We start from the raw sequence: 22,078 nt of genomic DNA, 5'->3' as shown, positions 1-22,078 counted from the left end.
TTATTTAAATTGTATTATTTTGTTAATTTTATTTTCTGTAGAAGATAAAGATAGAAAAAATAGAGAATGAGAGAAAAGAGAGAGAAAGATAAAGATGAAGAATGAGAGTGAGAGTGAGAGTAAGAATTTATTAATTTTGAAAGAAAAAATTTATCTTAATTGTAAAAAAATACCGGATGATATATTTTGATTTTCAAATCACTGATATAAAATATAAATTATATATGAATAAAAATAGTAGAGAGAAATAGAAAAATGGAGTGAGGTAGATGAGAGAATTTAGGAAGAGAGTTTATTAATTTTGAAAAAAAAAATTCTCTCAATTTTAATAAGAGAGTGTCATGTGAGATGTAACACATTTGATTATTAAATTAGATAGTAATATATAATACATAATACAAGTATATTTTAATTTTAATTTTAATTTTAATGCAATTAAAGAATGTCATATTGCACATTTTGATTATCAAATTAGTAATTAATAATTGACATTGATAATGATATATAAAATAGATAGAGTGGTTGAAGGAATGAGAGAAATAGAGAAAGGAAGAGGAAAGATGGGAGAACTCTTTAATTTTGGAGGGAAGGATTTGATTTCAATTGTAATGAGCGAGTGACATGTGACACATTTTGGTTGTAAAATTAGTAAGAAAGAGGAAATAATTCTTTAATTTTTGAGGGAATGATTTAATTTCAATTATAATGAGAGAGTGACATGTGACACATTTTGATTGTAAAATTAGTAAGGTGAAGAGGAGAATTCTTTAATTTTTGAGGAGGGGGGATTTGATTCCAATTGCAATGAAAAAGTGACACGTGGCACCTCTCGGTTGTAAAATTAGAGATATATAATAGATTTAGTTCTTTTTTTTTTTACAAGAGTTATTTTTCATACACAAGCGTTTTCCCATACAAGTCATTTATATTCACGCGTTTTTCCTTCGTGCCTCTTTTTCTTCTTTTTCTTCTTTCTCCATGCCTCCTCTTTTTCTTCTCCTTCTTCTTCTTTCTCCGTACCTCTTCTTCTTCTTTTTCGTAATTTTTCTCTCTTGTTATCGTCGTCAGCAACACTACCTTTTCCTCCTCCTTCTCTTCCTCTTTCTTTTTTCATTGGAATTTCTTCTGCTCTTTTCGTTTTCTCTTTCTCCTTCATCATCAGTTATCTCGTTGTTGAAGATAATAAATAATTCAGGTTCATATTGTCAATTGAACCAGAACGAAATTAATTATTATTTTGAATCCAAGCTAAAGTGTGGTTCAATTTAGAAGAAAAAATATAGCATTAGAGGAAACATTTTTCTGCAGCAAATTTGGGTGTAGTACGAAGATATTTGGGTGTAACACGAAAATATTTTGGTGTATTTTAAGAATTTTTTGGTATATTTTTATTCTGATAAGTTTTACATAATTCAAAACTCTTCCTCTTCCTCCTTCTCATCTTCTACTATTTCTTCTTTTTTTTTTTTTATCATCACCATCTTCTTTTTCTTTTTTTATTCATCTTTTTTTATTAATTTTACCTTCTCAAGTTTCTTCTTGTTTTACTCTCTTAACAAGAATAAAAACAAAAGAATTAAACAAAGAAGAAGAAGAAACACATAATGCTGCAAAATTACTTGAAAGTGGATGAACTTACATTCATTTAACTAAAAGAAATAAATAAATAAGGAAAAAAAGAAGAAAAAAATGCAGCATTAGAGAGAATATTTTTCTGTATTTGCAACAAATTTGGGTGTAACACGGAGATATTTGGGTGTAATACGAAGATATTTGGGTGTATTTTAAGAATTTTTTGGTGTATTTTTATTCTGATAAGTTCTACATAATTCAAAACTCTTCCTCTTCCTCCTTCTCATCTTCTACTATTTCTTCTTTCTTGATCATCATCACAATCTTTTTCTTCTTTTTTTTCTTATTCATCTTTTTTTTTTTATTTTACATTCTCCAGTTTCTTCTTGTTTTACTCTCTTAACAAGAATAAAAACAAAAAAATCAAACAAAGAAGAAGAAAAAACACATAATGCTACAAAATTACTTGAAAGGGTATGAGCTTACATTCATTTAACTAAAAGAAAGAAAGAAATAAGGAAAAGAAGAAGAAAAAAAAAAACGCAACATTAGAGAAAATATTTTTCTATATTTGCAGCAAATTTGGGCGTAACACAAAGATATTTGGGTGTAATACGAAGATATTTGAGTGTATTTTAAGAATTTTTTGGTATATTTTTATTCTGATAAGTTCTGCATAATTCAAAACGCTTCCTCTTTCTCCTCTTCATCTTTTACTGCCTCTTCATCTTCTACTGCTTCTTCTTCCTCATCTCCTTGTTTTGTTTTCTTATAATTCTTCTTGAGAGAAAAAATTAAACAAAGAAGGAAAAAATACATAATATTGCAAAATCAATAGAAAGAGGAGGAGGAAAAAATGCAGCAACAACGATAATAAAAAACAACGATGAAGATGAAACATGCGAAGAAAAAAGAAAAGAAGAAGAAGGAAGAGGAGGAGGAGAAGGAGGAACGTGAAGAAGAAGAAGATGTTGGGTATAAGAAGATGGTAAGATGACAAAATCTTATATTTGTGTAGTGGTTTCAAGGCACGATTAGATCGCTTTCTTTAGAGAGATATTTGTCTCCACACTTAGTTGCTATAGGGTTGATGACAATACTCTCCCAGGATACAATGAAACCTAAGAATTTCTTAATTAGCAATAGTAAGAAATTCTCAACTCTCTTTAACAAAGAAAATCTCTTAATAGTTGAGTAAATTGTACACTTAGTACTTGTATTTTTTAAATAGTGGACAAGGACTTATTTATACATATTGCACATAGCAATTATGATTAGCTACGTATACAAATGGTTGTGTCTTTTCTATTGCCAATAGATACAATATTTTGAACGTACACAATCCTTAAAGAGTTGTGTCCCTTTAGCCAATAGACACAATATTTTGAACATACACAATCTTTAAAAGGTTGTGTCCCTTCAACCAAATGGTACTAAACGGTTAGTAACCATTTATTAATATTAATAATATTAATAATAATATCAATAATATTAATTAATCAAATTTGTAAATTCCCTTAAGAAGAAGTGTCTTCCGTAATGGTGAGTGAGAGCGTGCTTTGATAATGGTTGGGTGACGTGCGTGTTATCACGCTCCAGTGGGTGAATGTAGTTTTTGTTAGATTTGGCCAACTTGTAAGACTTGTAAGCCAAAAAGACTTGTATGTGTAGCATAACATTTTTTTTTATTTCTCTCATCATTAATAGTTCATGACCTTTTATTGATCTAACATTATAATAGATTTTCACATTAAAGTCCAACCATTAAAATTTTGGAATTATCCACTAAAAAAATACTAACTAATTTTTTTTCTTCAAAACAAAGTCCCACATGATATACACATCATTTTGGTCAGTTTATTTACTCTTTTGATCTACTACTCACTAACAATAAGATCTATCACTCTAACTAATAACTTTCACTCAACTCTTCACATATCATATGTTCATTGGTCAGTCAAAACTTAGCTATTCTTAGTAACTATAACCTTGGCCATCAAAGACGTACCCTTATAGAATTTTTATTGGAATATCCAGTTACCAACCAACTTTGATATTTTAAAAGTTGTTTATCAAAATATTTTTTTTATTGATATTAACCAATATTTTAAGCCAAAATTTTATTTGTATACTGATAGAGTCTAGGATTTAGAATTTAAAATTTATAATTTAATATAAAAATATCTTTAATAGTCAATTGTTAAAAATTTTATTAACAATCTAATATTGCTCTTATCAAAATTGGTTATTAAAAAGTAACTTTCAAAAATTGCATTGTAGTATTCATGTTTAGTAAAATCGTAATAATTAGGAGCAAGTATTATTTTGGTTTCTAACGTTGAGAGTCAGAATCGAAATCGTCCCCAACATAATTTTTGATTTAGAATTATCTTTAACATTTTTTTTGTATTAAAATCGTCATTTTTAATAAATTTTTTTTATTTTATTACTAAACTATCCCTATTCTAATAAAAAAATTATATAAAAAAAAACGATATCAAGGGAGAAGGGGAGGGAAAAGGACACGAGGATAGGGGAGGAAAAGGGGAGAGGGGGGAACAGGGGAGCCCCGGCATCCCAGTGCCGTCGTCGCCTTCAATGCGAGTCTCCACCGTCGTGTCTTGCCATTGCCGCCACTTTTGGGTCCTTCGCCACCGGGTACGAGCCAGTGAGAGAGGAGATCCGAGAAAGAGAGAAGGAGCGCCGGTGGAGGAGAGGAGGCAGCTGCCATAGTCGCCACCACCATCGCGACACCTGCATCGTCGCCGGTCTGCCCACGAACCGCTGCCAGAACCGCGAACAGAGGAAGACATCGCCACCGTTCATGCATGCTTCTGCCCCGTGGAGTGCGTCGCTGGGAAGGGGAGCCCGACGCGAGGAGGGTGGCGCGCGAAGGAGAGAGGGATCCGATGCTGAGCTGGGTTCCTACCATCGCCGATCTGCCTAGCCGCCGTCGCACGCTCCGTCGCCGCCGCTGGTGATGGGTGGCCGAGCCTTCGTCGCCGAGAAATGCCGCTGCCGCTTGAGATCCGGATGCATATGCTTCTTCTTCTATTCCTGCGTCTGTCTGTTTTTGCATCTGCTTTGCTTATGCTTTCACTACGAAAAAGTTTTAAAATAGCGACCAACAAAATCAGTCACTATTAGCGACCGATTTTGTGACCAATCAAACTTTTATAGGATTAAAAAAAATCGGTTGCTAAATCGATCGCTAAATTTCAATTACCGATCGATTTAGTGACCACCCACTCTTGGTTTGCTAAATTGGTCGTTAAAATAAAAATTAGTGACCGATTTAACTACTAATGACAAAGCCAATCTAATCGGTCGTTAAAATCGGTCGCTATTTTTTTAACTTAGCGACCGAATTAGCAACCAAAAAAAAAAAGCTCTTAGGGTATGTTGGTGGTTAAATCAGTTGCTATTTTTAGTTTAGTGACCGATTTTGCGACCAATATAAAAATAAGCTTAATGGTGGTTGGTCGATAAATTAGTCGCTAAGAAGTTGGTTGAACCGATTTAGCGACCAACTATAAAATATTGGTTTTAAAGTATTCGGTCACTAAATTAGTTGGTATTTTATAATTTTGCGACCGAATTAGCAACCGACTTAAAAATATGTTGATAAAATAGCTGGTCGCTAATTCGATCGCTAAAGTAGCGATCACTAAATCGGTTACTAAGAATTAATATAGCAACCGATTTTAGCGACTAACTATAAAATCTTAGTATTAGAACAGTTAATCATAAAATTGATCGTTATTAACGACGAAATTTGAGACCAACTAAAAATCAAAAGTTACAAATTAATTAATTGCTAAATCGGTCACTTTTTTTAAATAAGAGAAATAAACTGAATTTCAAAATAAATTAAAAAAATCCATCTCAGCTCTCTCTTCTCTCGCCACTCTCTCCCAGTCTCCCTCAAGCTCGTCGCCGGCTCCTCAAGCTCGTCGCTGCCTCAAGCTTGCGTCGCCACCTCAAGCTCGTCGCTGCCTCAAGCTTGCGTCGCCACCTCAAGCTCGTCGCTGCCTCAAGCTTGCGTCGCCACCTCAAGCTTGTCCCTGCCTCAAGCTCGCGTCGCCGCCTCAAGCTCGTCGCAAGCTCTGTCGCGCTAAGCTCGTCTTCCTGGCTTCTCTGTTCGAGGCTTGGAGCAGCTCGCCGCCGTATCGCCGGTCGCCGTCATTTCGCCGGTCGCCGTCCGTGTCTCCGTCTAAGGTTAGTGGCACTGTTTTCACTTCTTCGGTTCTTCTCTTCCTTTTATGCTTTGTTTGCTGATTTTTGAATGTGAAGTTGTGAATGGATTAATGGAAATCAAATAATTGATTTTGTGCGGCTGCTCTTTTTTTAATTCCTGAAATTTTTGTTGAAATTTTCTTGCTGCTGCTAAAAATGGATTAGGGATTAGGGATTACTTGTTGCTGTTTTGTAATTAGGGATTATGCTCTGTTAGCTTTATTGATTTCAGGTTTAGTGTGATTAGGGATTACTTGTTGCTGTTTAGTGCGCCGGTAACATTTCTGGACAAGATGGCTTATTGGACTGTTAAATCGCTCAGATTCCCCACTGATCTATTCTTTCAGGTATTCATTATTCATTGATATCTTTTCAAGTGGTACACGATGGTGCATGTGATGTTAGGTTGCTGAGGGTTAGGTCATAAGTTGATTAACCAGCACATGATGGGTGATTGGCTCTATTACTATTATTGTTTGAGAATTAAATCATGTAATTGATAATATAATACTTTTATCTTTTGAAATAGGATAAAACAAATTTCTGAAAGTTAAATTATCTTCATGAAGATTAATAGCTTAGAGCCTCTTTAAGGAAATTAAACCAATGATTACATAGAATACTTTGTTTGATTTGGGAAGTCCATATTACCTCTTTGTTCTTCGATATAGAAATATTACATCTTACATACCTTCAAAGAAAAATATAAGCCTTGATAATTTCATAGTCTATAATATAAAATGCTTAATTAAGCTTTGTTCTTATCATATGTTTTATGCAAATGTAACAGCATACGAATGCTTTCCGTTTTTCTTTATCCGTTTTTCTTATCATACGAATGCTTTGTTCTTATATTTATATTTCTTCTCATCAGTTTATGAAGGGGAAATGTCCTTTTACAAAGAAGAAGACATTGCTATTCCAGTAAATGTGTTAGATCCTTTTCATTTGCAGATTTTTCCCTCACGTGTTCCTTCTTCTCTGCGGAATTTGAGGATCTGCATCTGTGGCTGATCTCTGTCTCTCCTCTGCCGTTGTCGTGCCTCTGTCTTCTATGTTAGCAGGTTATGCCTCTTATTCCTTTCTCGATTATTTCTTTATATTGAGGGTTTTACGCATTTTGATGGCTTGCAGCGATTTATGACCGAGTTCTATTAGGGATTTGTAGAGAAGAAATTCATGTTCTTGTGAGTTGTGAAAGTTGGTTGCTATTAAGAAATCTGATAGTAAAGTTTGATAAATTCTTTCTGGTTTAGAAATTTGTTTTTCAGTAAATTTAGGGATTTTGGAGAAGGTTTCATATCCATTTCCCTTTATTTCTAACAGTAAAGTTCTGTTGGGGATTTATTTCTTTCTTGCAAAATTGTTGTAATGTGGTTTGTCCATGTCGTTGCCCTTTTTGTACTTCATCTAATCATAACTTTTGTCTTGGTATATCTAGAGACAATAAGTTTCTACTTAATATATGTCACTGTCTTGTGGCATAGTTTACTTAAAAAAAAATTATGTTTTTTCCCTCTTCACTTTTTTATTTTGTACATCTCTTTTCACCATACTGCATCTCCTAACTTGATTTGTATGGACTAAAAACTTTGTAAAGGTACTTGATTTGATACAAGGAAACAAGACTATGGTTTTGTACTCTGCATTTCTTGGTTCTTTTTATTGGAAAATGATCTAGCTCTTAATCTATATAACATTCATTTTTGTCATCATGAGTTTGTGTCCTGCCATTAGTCTCATTCTCATAAAACAATCATCTGTGTCCTTCATTCACAGCTGGTGATCACCACTTTAGTTCTCAGAAGGCAAGAGTTATAGCAGTTGATGCTAAAACTACCCAAGACACTAAACTATGTTTTTTTCTGGAGCATTTGATTGTTTTCGATAAGTTGAAGGTTTTGTTTGCAATTTTCTAATCTCCAAAGAGAAAGAAACATTCTAGATATGTCCTATGTGCCAATATATACTACTGATTATGAATATGAATAGTTGATACTACGTCTAATGCATTAATCCATTAATCCATGCCTCGGCTCAGGGAATCTTAATAGGGACCTTAGCAAACCATTTGTTGATAAGTGAGTATTTGCTCCTGCCCGTATATATATATATATTATTGTGAATAGTTTAGAATTATTTTTCTATTTAATTATGTTTTTGAGGTACTTAATTATATTTGAAATTTTATTGATTAGTTCAATTTAATTTATTTATACCCATGAGTGTCGATTTGTCATGCTTTTGATTGTTCCTTAATGCTATTCAACTTTATGTGCAGTTCATTGAAGGTGGAGCAGAGGCTGAAATAAACTCAGATAGTGAAGTTGACTCAGTGGAAAACCTGAATGAATCAATCCTTCTTCAGGTATATAAAAAGGATAATTTTGACATAATAGATGGTGAAAAGTAGATATGTGTGAACTTCTCAGAATGCTAACTATATTTTGGAAATTAAATTTGAATAATGAATACATCTAATATTAAAGTAGATATGTGTGAACTTTATCTATTATTTTCTGCTCATCTCAGTTGTTCATTTATGTGTTTTTCAATGTTGATATAAGATTCTTGCTTTATTCGTACAAAGTGACACCATGCTTTGGTTAAATAACCAGGATGAAGAACATGAAAACAAAGGAAAAGATGAGAGCTGTGAAGCTGCAGTGCATCTGAAAGGGAAGATGCAACTGACGAGGTAATGGTTAGCTTCTGGTTCTTTTTTCTTCTGCAAAAAAACCTTGAATATACCGAGTTCTTATGAAGTTTAAATTTGTAATATATCTCTTTGTTAGTTAGCTCCATATTTATATAGAAGTTAGTTTAGTTAGTGGCAAGAATAGAAGATTGAGATCTCTCTTTGCACATAGCAGAATCTTGAAGCTTTTTCCCTTCTATTCTCTCCTCACACATCAGCCCTGTTTTAATTTAGTAATTTATGTATTTGGTATTTAGTGATTTTGTGTCTTGCATGTCATTTGGTATTCAGCTCTGTTTCTATTCTCTTTGGTTCTATCTGCTTGTACTCTCTATCATCCAAATGCATATCCATATTAATTAGTTTTGGTAACAATATTTCTGTCGAGAAAACAAATTTTGAAGGCTGAAAAGTGAAGTTAAGGATACACCCAAACTGGTGAAGAAAACAAATTTGCTTCTTTGCTTCTACTTCTGCTTCTGATTCTTGCTTCCAATTCTGATTTTGATTTATTATTTTTTTGATTGATTTTGTTGCTGAATTTGATGTTGATGTTTCTGAATTTAAATGTGTTATTGTTGGGATTTTTGAATCTGATTATTAGTATTTAATGGGAGTAAGGGAGGTGGTGGTAAAGGTGCTGGTGGTAAAAGTGCGATGGTTGAGGGTATTTTTGTCCTTAAAAAGTTAAAAGGATGATTTTTAATACGAAAAAACGTTAAGGATGATTCTAAATAAATTATGTTGGAGAGCGTTTCAGTTCTGACCCTCAACGTTAGGGATCAAAATAATACTTATCCTAATAATTATGATTGATAAAATAATTTTTAAAATTTAAAAAGATTATAATAGAATAAGAATAATATCTTTGGATATTAATTAATATATAATATTTATTAATTTTTTTAACTTTTAATAAACATAAATAAATTTTAAAAAAATATAGGTGTTTTCAAAAATATCTTACTTTTAAAGCTATTACCAAACATACGATGAGATGATTGTTGAGACACCTTTCTGAAAACCTTATCAAACAAAGTCTATATGATTATGAAAAAATATTATATTATTTACTTTGTTGAAAAATATATATAAAATAATGTCTATAAATATATACATAATAAAGAAGCCGTAATTGATATAATGATAGATTTTTTTGTTTATGGAACATTAAATTCTATACAACAAACAACTTTTAATTTATATATTTAGATTTAGTGTGAAAAAAAAATTAGAAATAGTTTATCAAAACTGTTATTTAAAAGATAACTATTTAAAAATTATAGTATTTATATTTGATAAAGCAAAGTAACAATAACTTTTAACAAATATAAATAACAACAATTATATTTAAAAAAATAATTTTTAAAATTTAAAAATATATAATAAATATAAGAATATATAAATATTTATTCATGTATGATCTTATAGATAAATATAAACTAATTTTAAAAAGTCATCTTTATGCACCTTCAAAAATATCTCTAGCTATTAAAAACTCAAATTACGAGTACATCATTTTTTTTTATTTACCAAAATATAAATACCTCTCCAAACAATTTTTAACAAACCAAACGAAATCTTAGTGTCTTTCTAGAGATTTTAAAATCTTATATATCTCTTCTGAAAGATTATTCTATTTTTACTTTTTTATTCTTATCTTTTCTATTTCTAATTCTTTAAATTTAAACAAGTAACTGAATTTATATGAAGAATAATAAACACGAAAAGGCACGAAGGTAGTAGGTTAAAATAAAAATCTTATGTATGTACAAAAAATTATATATATATATATATATATATATATATATATATATATATATATATAATGTCACATATTTTAATATTTATTTTATATTTTAATGTGTATTTTATACAAATAATTGATTTAATTGTTATATGAGAATTCTTTTGTTACTAAAAAGTTCCAAATATATATATATATATAGAATATTGTTTAAGTAAGAACAAAATTAAATAATGTATGAATATAAAAAAATTTGATGGTGCTACGTGATCAACTCATTTAAATAATTAAGGTTAATCAAGTTGGTCTAACAATTTAGGAATTGATAATAAAAAAATTTAGTTGAAAAAAAAGAAAAAAAAAGTGACATAAAAAAAATTAGCTAAACTTGATTATTAAAATAACTTATTTATCTAGCATTCTTCTTAAAAAAAAAAACTATGCAATAATGAATAAAACATATAATAGTATATGTGGTTTCGTTTGGATTGTGTCGCATTTGAAAAATTAGATCCAAAACTCTTAAAATTCATTCAATTAGTTAAAAATGACATCTGATGTAATTTAAAATTTTAATTTTTAGTTTTCAACTTTTCGTTTGAGTTGAGTTGGATAAGCAATTTTCCTTTTCCTTTTCCTTTTTTTTTTGTGTGTTTTAATTTTATGGCCTTTTTGAAAAACAAGTGATTCTTTGATAAAATATGATAAGATAACATACAAAAAAAAAAAGGATAAGATAACTCCATCCAAAAAAAAAAAAAAGGATAAGATAAGTAGTTTTAATGTAGATATGATACTTCAGATTATAAATAACAGAGCAACAGAGCCTAATTGAGTGCTTCACCTTCTTTAATCTAATAACCTTTGTTAAGCAGTGTCAAGAATGGCAAAGAGAATGACAGAAAAAGAAAGGTCAGAAGTTGAGTTCAAGGCTTTGTTGATGGAGCGCATTGCGCTGGTTTTCATCGCCGCCATCACTGCTTCAATATGGTGGCCATGTGCAGCACACACCGTGGCCACTTGCCCTAGTACTGATGATCTTCACACGTGGTCATTTATTTCTCTGGTGCTGTTTACCTACACCATCATGCCCGCATTCTACGTTTTCCGGTGGTTCTATACCGCCGAGATGTCACCGTGGGTAGGGAGAATCCTCTTCATTCTGGAGAGGTTGCTGGTGGTAGTTATGCCTGCTGCGGTTCCCCGGGGATCCATCTTTGTTAATCCAACTTTCTTAATGTATTTCTTGTCTCTTCTCGTTACTGGCGCATACTTCCTCTGCTGCCTTGATCGATTTTTATTCTTTGTAAGTAAATTATTTATGACTGCAAACATAATTCAATAGAAAATACATATTCCTTGCCATGCCATCGGAATTATTTAACTGCGTATTATTTTCAGGTTGACAGTAATAGCTTCTGTTCTGATGAAACCGGTATAAATTCCGCCAAAAGAGAAGTAGAAGAAAAGGATCATGATAATGGGAAAGACCACGAGGAGGAAAAGGAAGAGGAAGAGGTTCACCCAAGTGATGATGAATTCAAAGAGGAAGAGGAAGAGGAAGAGGAAGAGGTTCACACAAGTGATAATGAATTCAAAGAAGTAGTGTGGGTGGAAGAGGTTCACCCAAGTAATGATGAATTCAAAGAGGAAGAGAAAGAGGTTCACACAAATGATAATGAATTCAAAGTAGTAGTGTGGGTGGAAGAGGTTCACACAAGTGATAATGAATTCAAAGAAGTAGTGTGGGTGGAAGAGGTTCACCTAAGTAATGATGAATTCAAAGAGGAAGAGAAAGAGGAAGAGGTTCACACAAGTGATAATGAATTCAAAGAAGTAGTGTGGGTGGAAGAGGTTCACCTAAGTAATGATGAATTCAAAGAGGAAGAGAAAGAGGAAGAGGTTCACACAAGTGATAATGAATTCAAAGTAGTAGTGTGGGTGGAAGAGGTTCACCCAAGTAATGAGGAAGAGGATGATGAGTCTACGATTTCGGAGTGGCTAAGTAAGAAGACGAATAAAGAATGCTCCAAGTGTGAGGCAATGTTGGGTGAATGGCACTTAGCATTTGAGAAGATGGAAAAATTGGCCACAATGTTTATGGAAGATGCCATGATGGAAGCAAAGAAAAGGCAACAACAATTGGAAGAATTTTATAAAAAAGAGATATCAGAATTGGATCAAGAAATCCAAGCTTTAAACCAAGAAAGAGAGGAATTGCTCGATACAATAGAAGAACTAACAAAGTCAGAGGAAGAAGCCAGAGATTTGTACGAAAAGGAGAAAAAAGAGCGGGAGCAAGAAAAGCTTTCATCAGCAATAAAAGAAGCCGAAAATTTTAGACAACAATTGTTGGTTGAACATTATCGGGGTTTTGCATGGAACGGTCATTGCTAGTTAGTTAGAATTAGTCCAAAACTAAACTCTTCTTTTAGAGAAAATACTTGATTTGCTCTCTGAAATTACACTCAAGTCTCTATTTAGTCCTTAAAATTTTAATCGTTTCAATTTAGTTTCTAAACTTTTCGATTGACTCTGACAAAAATTGCAAACGTGATTAAAATTTGAAAAATTTAGAGACTGAATTGAAGTAATTGAAATTTCAAAGACTAAATTGAGAATGATCAAACGGAATATTTTCTTTTATTTTTAAATACAACTAGAATTTTATAGTTTACTGAATTTATGCATTATGATATATTTTAATTTTCAATAAGTTATTAGAATATGAAGTAATTGAAATTTCAAAGACTAAATTGAAAATGATCAAACGGAATATTTTCTTCTTCTTTTATTTTTAAATGCAACTAGAATTTTATAGTTTACTGAATTTATGTATTATGATATATTTTAATTTTCAATAAATTATTAGAATATAAAATTTATTTTGTTATTTATTTATTTTTATATTTTTTTACTGTTCTCCTTTATCTATTCTTTTTGTGTCACAATTGTCACCATTTTAAATTAACTGACTATTTTTTATGCTAATTAAATTAAATTAAACTAATTTTAAAGGCGTCTGCATTTGATCTCTTCTTATATGATCCCATTATAAGAACATTTTAATCTTTGAGGGAGGGAGGGGAGGGGGATTGGCTCATACAAAAAAAGTATTGTTCAAAATTTACAATCTCAATGAATCCTTACCCAAATCTTTTACTTGGTGTAAAATCTATTTAGGAAGAACAACAAGAATTGAAGTAGAGTATATTTGAATTAGGAAGAATAGTTTAACACTCAATTCTGACTTCAATCACAAATGACCTCCCAAAATTTTACTCTCTTGTTCATTTGATCTTATTTTGGTATGTTTGTAGTCCTATAAGGTTCTTCCTTAAACGCTTATTATTAAATATGAAATATTATACTCCATATTAATTAAATAAATTTTAATTTTTTATTTATTATATTTTATATGAGTATTATTTTATATTTAAAATTTATGATTAATGATTTAAAATTTAAGATTTAAAGGGTTTACATTTTTAATTTTAGCAGTTAAATTTTATAATTCAAAATTTAGAATTTAAAATTTAAAATATATACTTTAAAATTTAAATAGCATTGCATTTTTTATTTTTTTCGGAACGTATCAATATTTATTGTCCTGAAATAATCTAGCTTTAAAACAAGGGAGATTCTACTATGTTTAAGACTTCTCCTTTCTTTAGGTGCTGAAGACACATGTGCAGGCTGCAGAGATGACACGCGGTGAGTGAGAAAACATGGGAAAGCTGAGTCTCCACTTTGTAGCAGATCTTGGGTCTCACAGAACAGCATCTGTCGTTGCTTACACACCTGTTTATGATTATAACGTTGGGTTAATCTTTGCAGTAACTAAAGTGTGTAATGTTTTTGCAACAATGGTTAGAATTTATTGCAAAAACTGTGATGGGTTATTTCAAAAAAAGTAACTCGGAGTTAGAGGACTAATATGTTTGGGTTTAGCCAAAAAAACCTTAGTCTTATTAAAATGCTGTTTGTAGTATATAATTTAAGAGTGGATTGCAAGACAAAAAAAAAGACTGGATTGGATTAACCAAAATAAAGAAAAAGGAGTTATGCTTATTGACGTGTACCCCAAAACATGGCAAAAACCAAAACCGACCAAATAAGGCGGAAATATCAATGCAAACCTTGAAAACAGATTCAAAACAAATCAAGCACTAACACCAGACCATTATCAATAATGGCACGCACCCTTCAACCAAGAAAACCGAAACTAATAAGGCAAGTATGACACTCCACTCATCTATATAAACAAGCCAAAAAATCCTAGAAGAAGTCAGGTCACAAAACACACCTTCATTCTTTTATTCGTATTAATTTCTTAATACTCTCTTCTGACTTGAGCGTCGTAGTGCTTTTTGCAGGTGCTCCCGTCGCTGTGTTTCGCCTTACCGAGGTCTGCCACCACTCTCCTTGAACGACATATAGCTCTTCTCAAAGTCGAGCAGTCGGAGAAGGAGCTATATACCTCGGTCGAGTTGGAACGAAACATTTGACGCCCACCGTGGGGCTCGGAAATTTATCTAACCCTACTACTTTCTTTATCTGGCTCTTTATTCTTTTCTTTAACAGGATCTCCAATCCTCAGGCATGGCTGACAACGGAGTTCATCAACCCACACAAACGGAGCTCTTAGCTCAAATTGCTGAACTACAGGCGGAGGTCAGAAGGATAGCCGAACTGTCCATCCGCAACAATGCTGAAAAACACGAGGAAGGAAACTCCAAAGGCTCGGCTCAAGGCAACACCGATCCATTGTGTCTCAACCCACCGAAAGAGAAGCTGACCTTGGACAACCCATTCTCCGGAGAGATCACCAACTTCTAGATGCCCAAAAACTTTGTGCTACCCACTTCTCTTGAGCCATATAAGGGGATTGGTGACTCCCGGGCTCATGTTAAAAAATTCCAGTCTATGATATTTTTTAACGGCGCTAACAATGAACCTATACTCTGTCGAGCTTTTCCTACTTATCTTGATGGTGCTGCACTACTTTGGTTTTCTAAACTATCTGCAGCTTCGATCTCTTCGTTTGAAGAGTTGGCGAGATCTTTCATTGACTACTTTGCAGGTTCAAGGATATACGTACACGGGTTAGATTACCTCGGTACCATCCGACAAGGACACCACGAAAGCTTAAAGGAATACATGACTCGATTTGCTGAAGTAACCATGAAAATACCAGATCTAGACCCAGCAGTCCACCTGCACGCCCTCAAGGCCGGCCTTCGACCCGGCAAGTTCCGGGAGACAATCGCAGTGACTAAACCGAAGACGCTGAAGGAATTCCGAGAAAGAGTAGCTGAACAAATGGAGATCGAAGAACTCCATGAGGCTGAGAGAACAGAAAGAAAACAACCTAGGAAAGAAGAAGACAAGACTATAAGATCTCTAAACAATAAAGAACCAAGGAAGCAGTTCAAGCTCACCCCAAAATTCGACAACTATACCAGATTCAAAACAAAGAGAAAAAAAATAATCAAAGAGATTCTCAATGTCAAAATCATAAAACCTCCAGCCCGAGCAGGAAGTTACCAGGATCAACGATTTGTAGACAGAAGCAAACACTGTACTTTTCATCAGAAGTACGGGCACATGACAGACGAATGTGTAATCGCCAAAGACTTATTAGAAAGGTTAGCTCGGCAAAGCCTCTTGGACAAATATGTCAAAGGAAGAAGAAACAAGGAAAACACTCGAGACCGAGAAGAGCGCCAACGAACCTCGGAGAACAAGGACGACAATAAATGGTCCAATCCTAATCCACCAAAGGGAATCATAAACTACATATCCGGAGGATTCACCGGGAGAGGCGAGACAAACGCGGCACGCAAATGAAGTTATCGAGCAATGCTGGCAATCGAAGGAGCGGCACCACGAAGCAACAAGAATACAACCGATCTCGAAATCACTTTCAGCCAGGCTGACGTATCTTCGACCATCCCGAACTTAGACGATCCAGTAGTAATCTTCATCCAAATAGGTGAACTATTGATAAGAAAAGTCCTTTTGGACCCAAGTAGTAGTGCAGACGTTCTTTTCTAGTCTACTTTTCAAAAAATGAAATTATTTGAAAAAGCCATGCAACCCTTATCCGGAGAACTGGTAGGATTCTCAGTAGAAAGGGTCCCAATTCAAGGTTATATATGGTTAGAAACGACACTGGGGGACACCCCATTATCAAGGGCCATTGATATACAATATCTTATAGTCGAATGCCCCAGTCCTTACAATATTATTCTTGGAAGACCTGCTCTGAACATGTTCAGAGCAGTAGTGTCGACCTTATATTTATGTGTTAAGTTTCAGGCACAGGACGGCAAGATAGCAACACTCCACTCAGATTGCCAACAAGCACGGCAATGCTACAATGCAAGCCTAAAAAGATCTGACACGAGACAAAAGTATCAACAAGAGGTCAAGGCAATCCACAACATGAATGAAGTACTGTCTCTAGCAGAACTTGACCCTCGGGAGGACACCCAAGAAAGACCCCAGCCAGCGGATGAGCTCCAGAAAGTTCTCCTGACATCAAAACCAGGACAATTCACCTACATCGGCCGAGCACTCCAAGGACAAGAACAATTGGAGCTCATAAAGGTACTACAAGACAATACCGATCTGTTTTCCTGGACCTCGGCAGATATGTCAGGAATAGACCCAAATGTCATTTGCCACAAGCTCGCCATCGACAGAATGATCCGACCTATAGCTCAAAAGAAAAGGAACCTCGGGGCGGAAAAGGCAAAGGCAGCTCTAGAGGAAGCCAAGAAGCTGTGCCGACTTCATCAAAGAGATCCGCTTCACCACGTGGCTCTCAAACGTGGTAATGGTAAGAAAAAATTCAGGTAAATGGCACATGTGAGCACACATTACAAATCTCAACAAGGCATGCCCAAAAGATGCCTACCTACTGCCGTGTATTGACAAACTAGTAGATAATGCATCAGGTTTCAAAAGCTTAAGCTTCATGGATGCATATTCTGGTTACAACCAGATCCTTATGCATCCAGAAGACCAGAGCAAGACAGCTTTTATAACTGAACATGGGAATTTTTGTTATAGAGTGATGCCATTTGGTCTAAAGAATGCAAGGGCAACATATCAGTGACTAATGGACAAGGTATTCCACCAACAGATAGGTCGGAACATGGAAATCTATGTGGATGATATGGTTGCCAAGAACACACCAAAAAGATCACACTGCGATTACCTCAAAGAAGTATTCAATCAGATCCGAGCATATAATATGAGGCTCAATCCAGAGAAATGCGCTTTCGGGGTACAGGGAGGCAAGTTCCTCGGTTTCATGTTGACTTCGTGGGGAATAGAAGCGAACCCTAAAAAATGTGAGGCAATACTTAACATGGCAAGTCCTAAAACAATCAAGGAAGTACAACAACTGGCAAGGAGAGTGGCCGCCCTGTCACGATTCTTGCCAGCAGTATCAAACCGATCATATCACTTCTTTCAGACGATATCAAAAAGTAAAAAGTTCGAGTGGACAAAGGAATACGAGACAGCGTTCGCCGAACTTAAGGCCATCCTGTCATCACCACCAGTACTACAAAGCCTGGAAGTCGGTAAACCTTTATATTTATATTTATCTGTTTCCAATTATTCTATAAGCTCGGCCCTTGTTACTGAGGCAGGAAAAACACAAAAGCCAGTATACTTCGTCAGCAAAGTCATGCAATCAACAGAGAGAAGATATCCCAGAATAGAACAGCTGGCCTTAACATTAGTAACAACAGCAAGGAGACTCAGATACTATTTCCAGAGCCACACAATAATTGTAAGGATGAACCAACCATTAAGGCATATATTAATAAAGCCAGAACTGGCAGGACGATTGACCAAGTGGTCTATCAAACTTTCTGAGTTCGATATTCAATTTCAATCAAGGCCGGTCCTGAAGTCACAGACCCTAGCAGACTTCGTCTCCGAACTCACACCTGACGAGCACCACTACGAGCAGATTTGGGAGTTACAGGTAGACGACGCGTCAAACCGAGAAGGAAGTGGGGCCAGGATAGTATTAAAGGAGGGAGACATAGTAATGGTCGAGCAATCTCTCCAATTTAACTTCTCGGCAAGCAATAATCAGGCCGAATACGAGGCGCTCATAGCAGGACTCAAGCTCACCCTCAACTGCCAAGTGCAGAACCTAATAGTACATTGTGACTCCCTCTTAGTGATTCAACAAATAAAAGGAGATTTCCAGGTAAAAGATCCTTTGTTAGAGAGATATTGGCTCATAGCAAAGGATCTTATTTCAAAATTTGATAAATTCATCATATCGCATGTGCATAGAGAGAAGAACATTAGAGCGGACATATTATCTAAGCTCGCTGCTACTAGAGCAAGCACACACACATCGGCACTATCACAACTTACACTAGAAAAACCTAGCATTGAATTATTACGCATAACGAACATTAACCATCTCAACGACTGGATAATACCTTTTCTTGAATATATTTATACAGGAGTCATACCCAGAAACGAGACTAACCCCCAAAACTTTAAACGAAAAGCAAGTTTTTCACAACAATAGGGGGAGAACTCTACAAATGCGGCTTCTCACACCCATTACTGAAATTCCTCGGCAAGGACGAAGCAAATGACGCCATGAATGAAGTCCACGAAGGCGTGCGTGGAAACCACATAGGAGGACGAGCTCTGGAAGTGAAAATCATCCGAACAGGATACTGCTGGCCGACGATAAAGAGAGACTATATATCAAAGGTCAAAACATGCGACAACTGCCAAAAGCACGCTGCCATCTCAATGAAGCCAGCCGAGGTAATGCACAGCATGGAGGTAAGCTGGCCTTTCTACAGATGGGGGCTGGATATCCTCGACTCATTCCCAATAGCGCCAGGTCAGGTAAAATTTCTTTTAGTATCAATTGATTATTTCTCAAAATGGATAGAAGCACAACCACTAGCAAGAATAACTACCGAAAAGGTACGATCTTTTATATGAAAAAATATCATATGCCGATTTGGAATACCTAAGGAGATCATATCAGATAATGGTAGACAATTTACAGATAACAGACTTGCATCATTCTTGAAAAATTTTAACATACAATATCAATTTAGCTCGGTCGAGCACCCACAAACAAATGGGCAGGCCGAAGCTGCTAACCGAGTAATACTGCAGGCAATGAGAAAAAAGCTCAGTGATGCAAAAGGTGAATGGGCAGAATTGATCCCAGAAATACTATGGAGCTATAACACGACAATACAATCTACTACAGGCGAGACACCATTCAAGCTAGTCTACGGAACAGAGGCACTGATTTCGATCAAAGTCGGCAATCCTACCTTAAGAGCTGAGCTATACAATCAAAATCACAATATCGATATAAGGAAAGCCGAGCTAGATCTCGCCGAAGAAGACAGGGACATCGCCGCTATCAAATAAAGAGCAATGAAACAACTAATGGAGAGAAGACACAACAAGAGAGTAATGCCGAGGACATTCAATGAAGGCGACCTAGTCCTCAGAAGAACAGAGGAAGCAAGACAACCTCCAACACACGGCAAACTCGCTGCGAGTTGGGAAGGACCATTCCGAATCGCGAAAGTACTCGGAATGGGGGCCTACCAACTCCAAACACTACAAGGCGACCCATTATCAGGAAATTAGAATATTTCTTCATTAAAGTTGTATAGATCATAAATTGTACAAATTCGCGGATGAAGGTACTCTTTTTCCCCTTAGAGGTTTTGTCCTAAAAAGAGGGTTTTACCTAAGGAGGGTTTTAACGAGGCCGGACGCCCAAATTGTCAAATTATCAAATCTGGACAATGATACATGCATAACCGATCTATTTCTACTCTTCCTATTCTACTTATAAATATACAGAATATTAAACCAAACATTCATAGTTATGTATACCATCAAAATACTTAATAAGTCAAACTGACCAGAGCTCGGTCAGCACAAACAAAATGTTGCTACAGTTCACCAAAAGAACAATCAAACATATATGAACAAACATAAAATTTACACAATTCAAGAAGGAGGGACATTCTCATCATGATCCTCAATGGTACCATCCACAACCAGCTTCCCACCAATAACTATCTTGGTCACATCGAGCTGACCACAATCAAATTCAGGGGCTAAAACGGATACTTGACTAACAACCCGGTCAAACCCAGAAGAAAATATCTCCATCCTCACCTCCTCCAGCTCGTGGACCCTGGCGGTCAACTGCCCTTTGGATATGTCATTCTCTTTAATCTCAACTTGCAGCAGCCGTATCTGGTCCCGCAGACGAACAACTTCCTCATCAGATTCTTTCCCCTTTGTTGTGACATTCACAATAACCTCATCCTTCTCCTTGGATGACATCTCCAGCTCAGCAACTCTCTCCTTATACGACCTCTCCAGGTCAGTTACTTTATCTACAGTTATCTGCTGCTCGGCCCCAAGCAGCTCAGTCGTTCGGCCAACACACATCAACCTTGATGCAACAATCTACAGCCAAGCAAATACACTATGTAAAAAAAAGAGAGAAAAAAGAAGAGGGAAAAGACATAAAACTGACCTGAATAAATTTTTTCATTCCCTCCATACCAATTCGGCGAGTCATAAGTATGTCGCCAGGATATTGAGAAACCCTATCAGACAATTCAGCAATTGGAAATTGATCGCTCCACAATGAATGAGAGCTCGTACTAGGAATAAAACCATGAAGTTTTCTCTGCCTGTCAAAAGCAAATTTACCACTGCCGATGACCTCTTGATCACCCTCGGAAATAACTTCTAGAGACTTCTCGGTATCATCTCGTTTTCTCTTAAATGAGGATGCAGGTTGAGCAGTACACTGAGCAACCTCCCCACCACCCTCCTTCAAAATCCCATAACCTCCCACATCTTTCTCCCTTTTCTTTTTAAGAAAAGATTGAAAACGAGAAGGATCCAGATGAGGAACTCACCCACCTACGAACACAAAACACAATATTAGCAAAATACAACACTAACCATGCTGAGAGCAGACAAAAAGATTACCTATGAAAGTTTTCAAACCCTCACTATCGCCAGAGTCATGTAAACGCAGAAGCTCGGGAATAGACAAACACTCCCTGACAGAAAAGCTTTCTATCAGAAATTCTAAACAAGAATCCTCCTCTTCGCTCCGCTCAGTAGCCTCAAAGATTTGGCTCGGTTCCGAACACCAATAAAGGGGTAACCTTTCAATAAGCTCATTATCCAGATAAAAAGGATATTCGGTCTCAACCGATCAAACTTTAACAAAAAGGGTTTTAAAATTTTTAAAAGAAGACTTGTAAAGCAGAAAAAGGGAGCGACCAGGAAAGCTACTAAGGCAAACCCACAAGCCTTTGCGAACACCCTTAGACGGAAACAACGAAAAGAACACAGACAGAGAACAAGGAAAAGAAAGAAACTCCATTAAACACTGAAAGGCGCGAAGAAAGGCCCAAGAATTTGGATGCAACTGCGAGAGCACGCAGTTAAGTTGAGTCAAGACATCGCACTCAAAATCAGAAAAAGAAAAACTTACGCGAAGCTCAGTAAGACACGGGACATACATGTAAAAATACTGTCAATCCTCCCTCCTCTCACAAACCCTATCCTCGCCAGAACAGGGGAGAAGCTCAACTGACACACCCGAATCATTCTTCACAAATTTCAAACCTTTCACTTCACGCATTGACTCTACATTCGTATACGACGATGAGCGAGTCTTAACGTCATCATGAACCCAGTGATAAGGGTCATATTTTTTCACTTCTGCTACTTTCTGCTGTTCTTTTTCTTTCTCTCTCGCCATA

The 22,078-nt window shown here is 35.3% G+C and overlaps 3 protein-coding genes across 11 annotated transcripts; all 3 read left to right on the top strand.

Annotated features, from left to right (window-relative positions):
* Positions 1 to 5,409: 5,409 nt before the first annotated feature.
* Positions 5,410 to 12,746, top strand: LOC112734079 (uncharacterized). Of its 9 annotated transcripts, none has more exons than XM_025783272.3 (7): positions 5,410 to 5,790; positions 6,026 to 6,155; positions 6,763 to 6,872; positions 8,090 to 8,176; positions 8,427 to 8,506; positions 11,129 to 11,559; positions 11,655 to 12,746. In XM_025783272.3, exons 6-7 carry the CDS (start codon positions 11,137 to 11,139, stop codon positions 12,648 to 12,650), a joined length of 1,419 nt encoding a protein of 472 aa, XP_025639057.1. In that variant the 5' UTR covers positions 5,410 to 5,790; positions 6,026 to 6,155; positions 6,763 to 6,872; positions 8,090 to 8,176; positions 8,427 to 8,506; positions 11,129 to 11,136; the 3' UTR covers positions 12,651 to 12,746. The 9 variants fall into 9 exon arrangements, with proteins under 9 accessions (XP_025639057.1, XP_025639059.1, XP_025639054.1 ...); XM_025783274.3 differs by having other exon boundaries at positions 5,419 to 5,790; positions 6,056 to 6,155; XM_025783269.3 differs by having other exon boundaries at positions 5,429 to 5,790; positions 6,041 to 6,155.
* Positions 12,747 to 15,092: 2,346 nt separating this feature from the next.
* On the top strand, positions 15,093 to 16,103 carry LOC112735560 (uncharacterized). The gene has a single exon (XM_025785089.1). It carries the CDS (start codon positions 15,093 to 15,095, stop codon positions 16,101 to 16,103), a length of 1,011 nt encoding a protein of 336 aa, XP_025640874.1.
* Positions 16,104 to 16,346: 243 nt separating this feature from the next.
* On the top strand, positions 16,347 to 17,376 carry LOC112735559 (uncharacterized). Its single transcript, XM_025785088.1, has 2 exons — positions 16,347 to 17,097; positions 17,216 to 17,376. Exons 1-2 carry the CDS (start codon positions 16,347 to 16,349, stop codon positions 17,374 to 17,376), a joined length of 912 nt encoding a protein of 303 aa, XP_025640873.1.
* The last annotated feature ends 4,702 nt before the right edge of the window (positions 17,377 to 22,078 follow it).

Source organism: Arachis hypogaea, chromosome 3, assembly GCF_003086295.3.
Source record: "Arachis hypogaea cultivar Tifrunner chromosome 3, arahy.Tifrunner.gnm2.J5K5, whole genome shotgun sequence".
NCBI lineage: Eukaryota > Viridiplantae > Streptophyta > Magnoliopsida > Fabales > Fabaceae > Arachis > Arachis hypogaea.
Note: the sequence above shows the minus strand (reverse complement) of the source record. Positions and strands in the feature narration are given on the sequence as shown.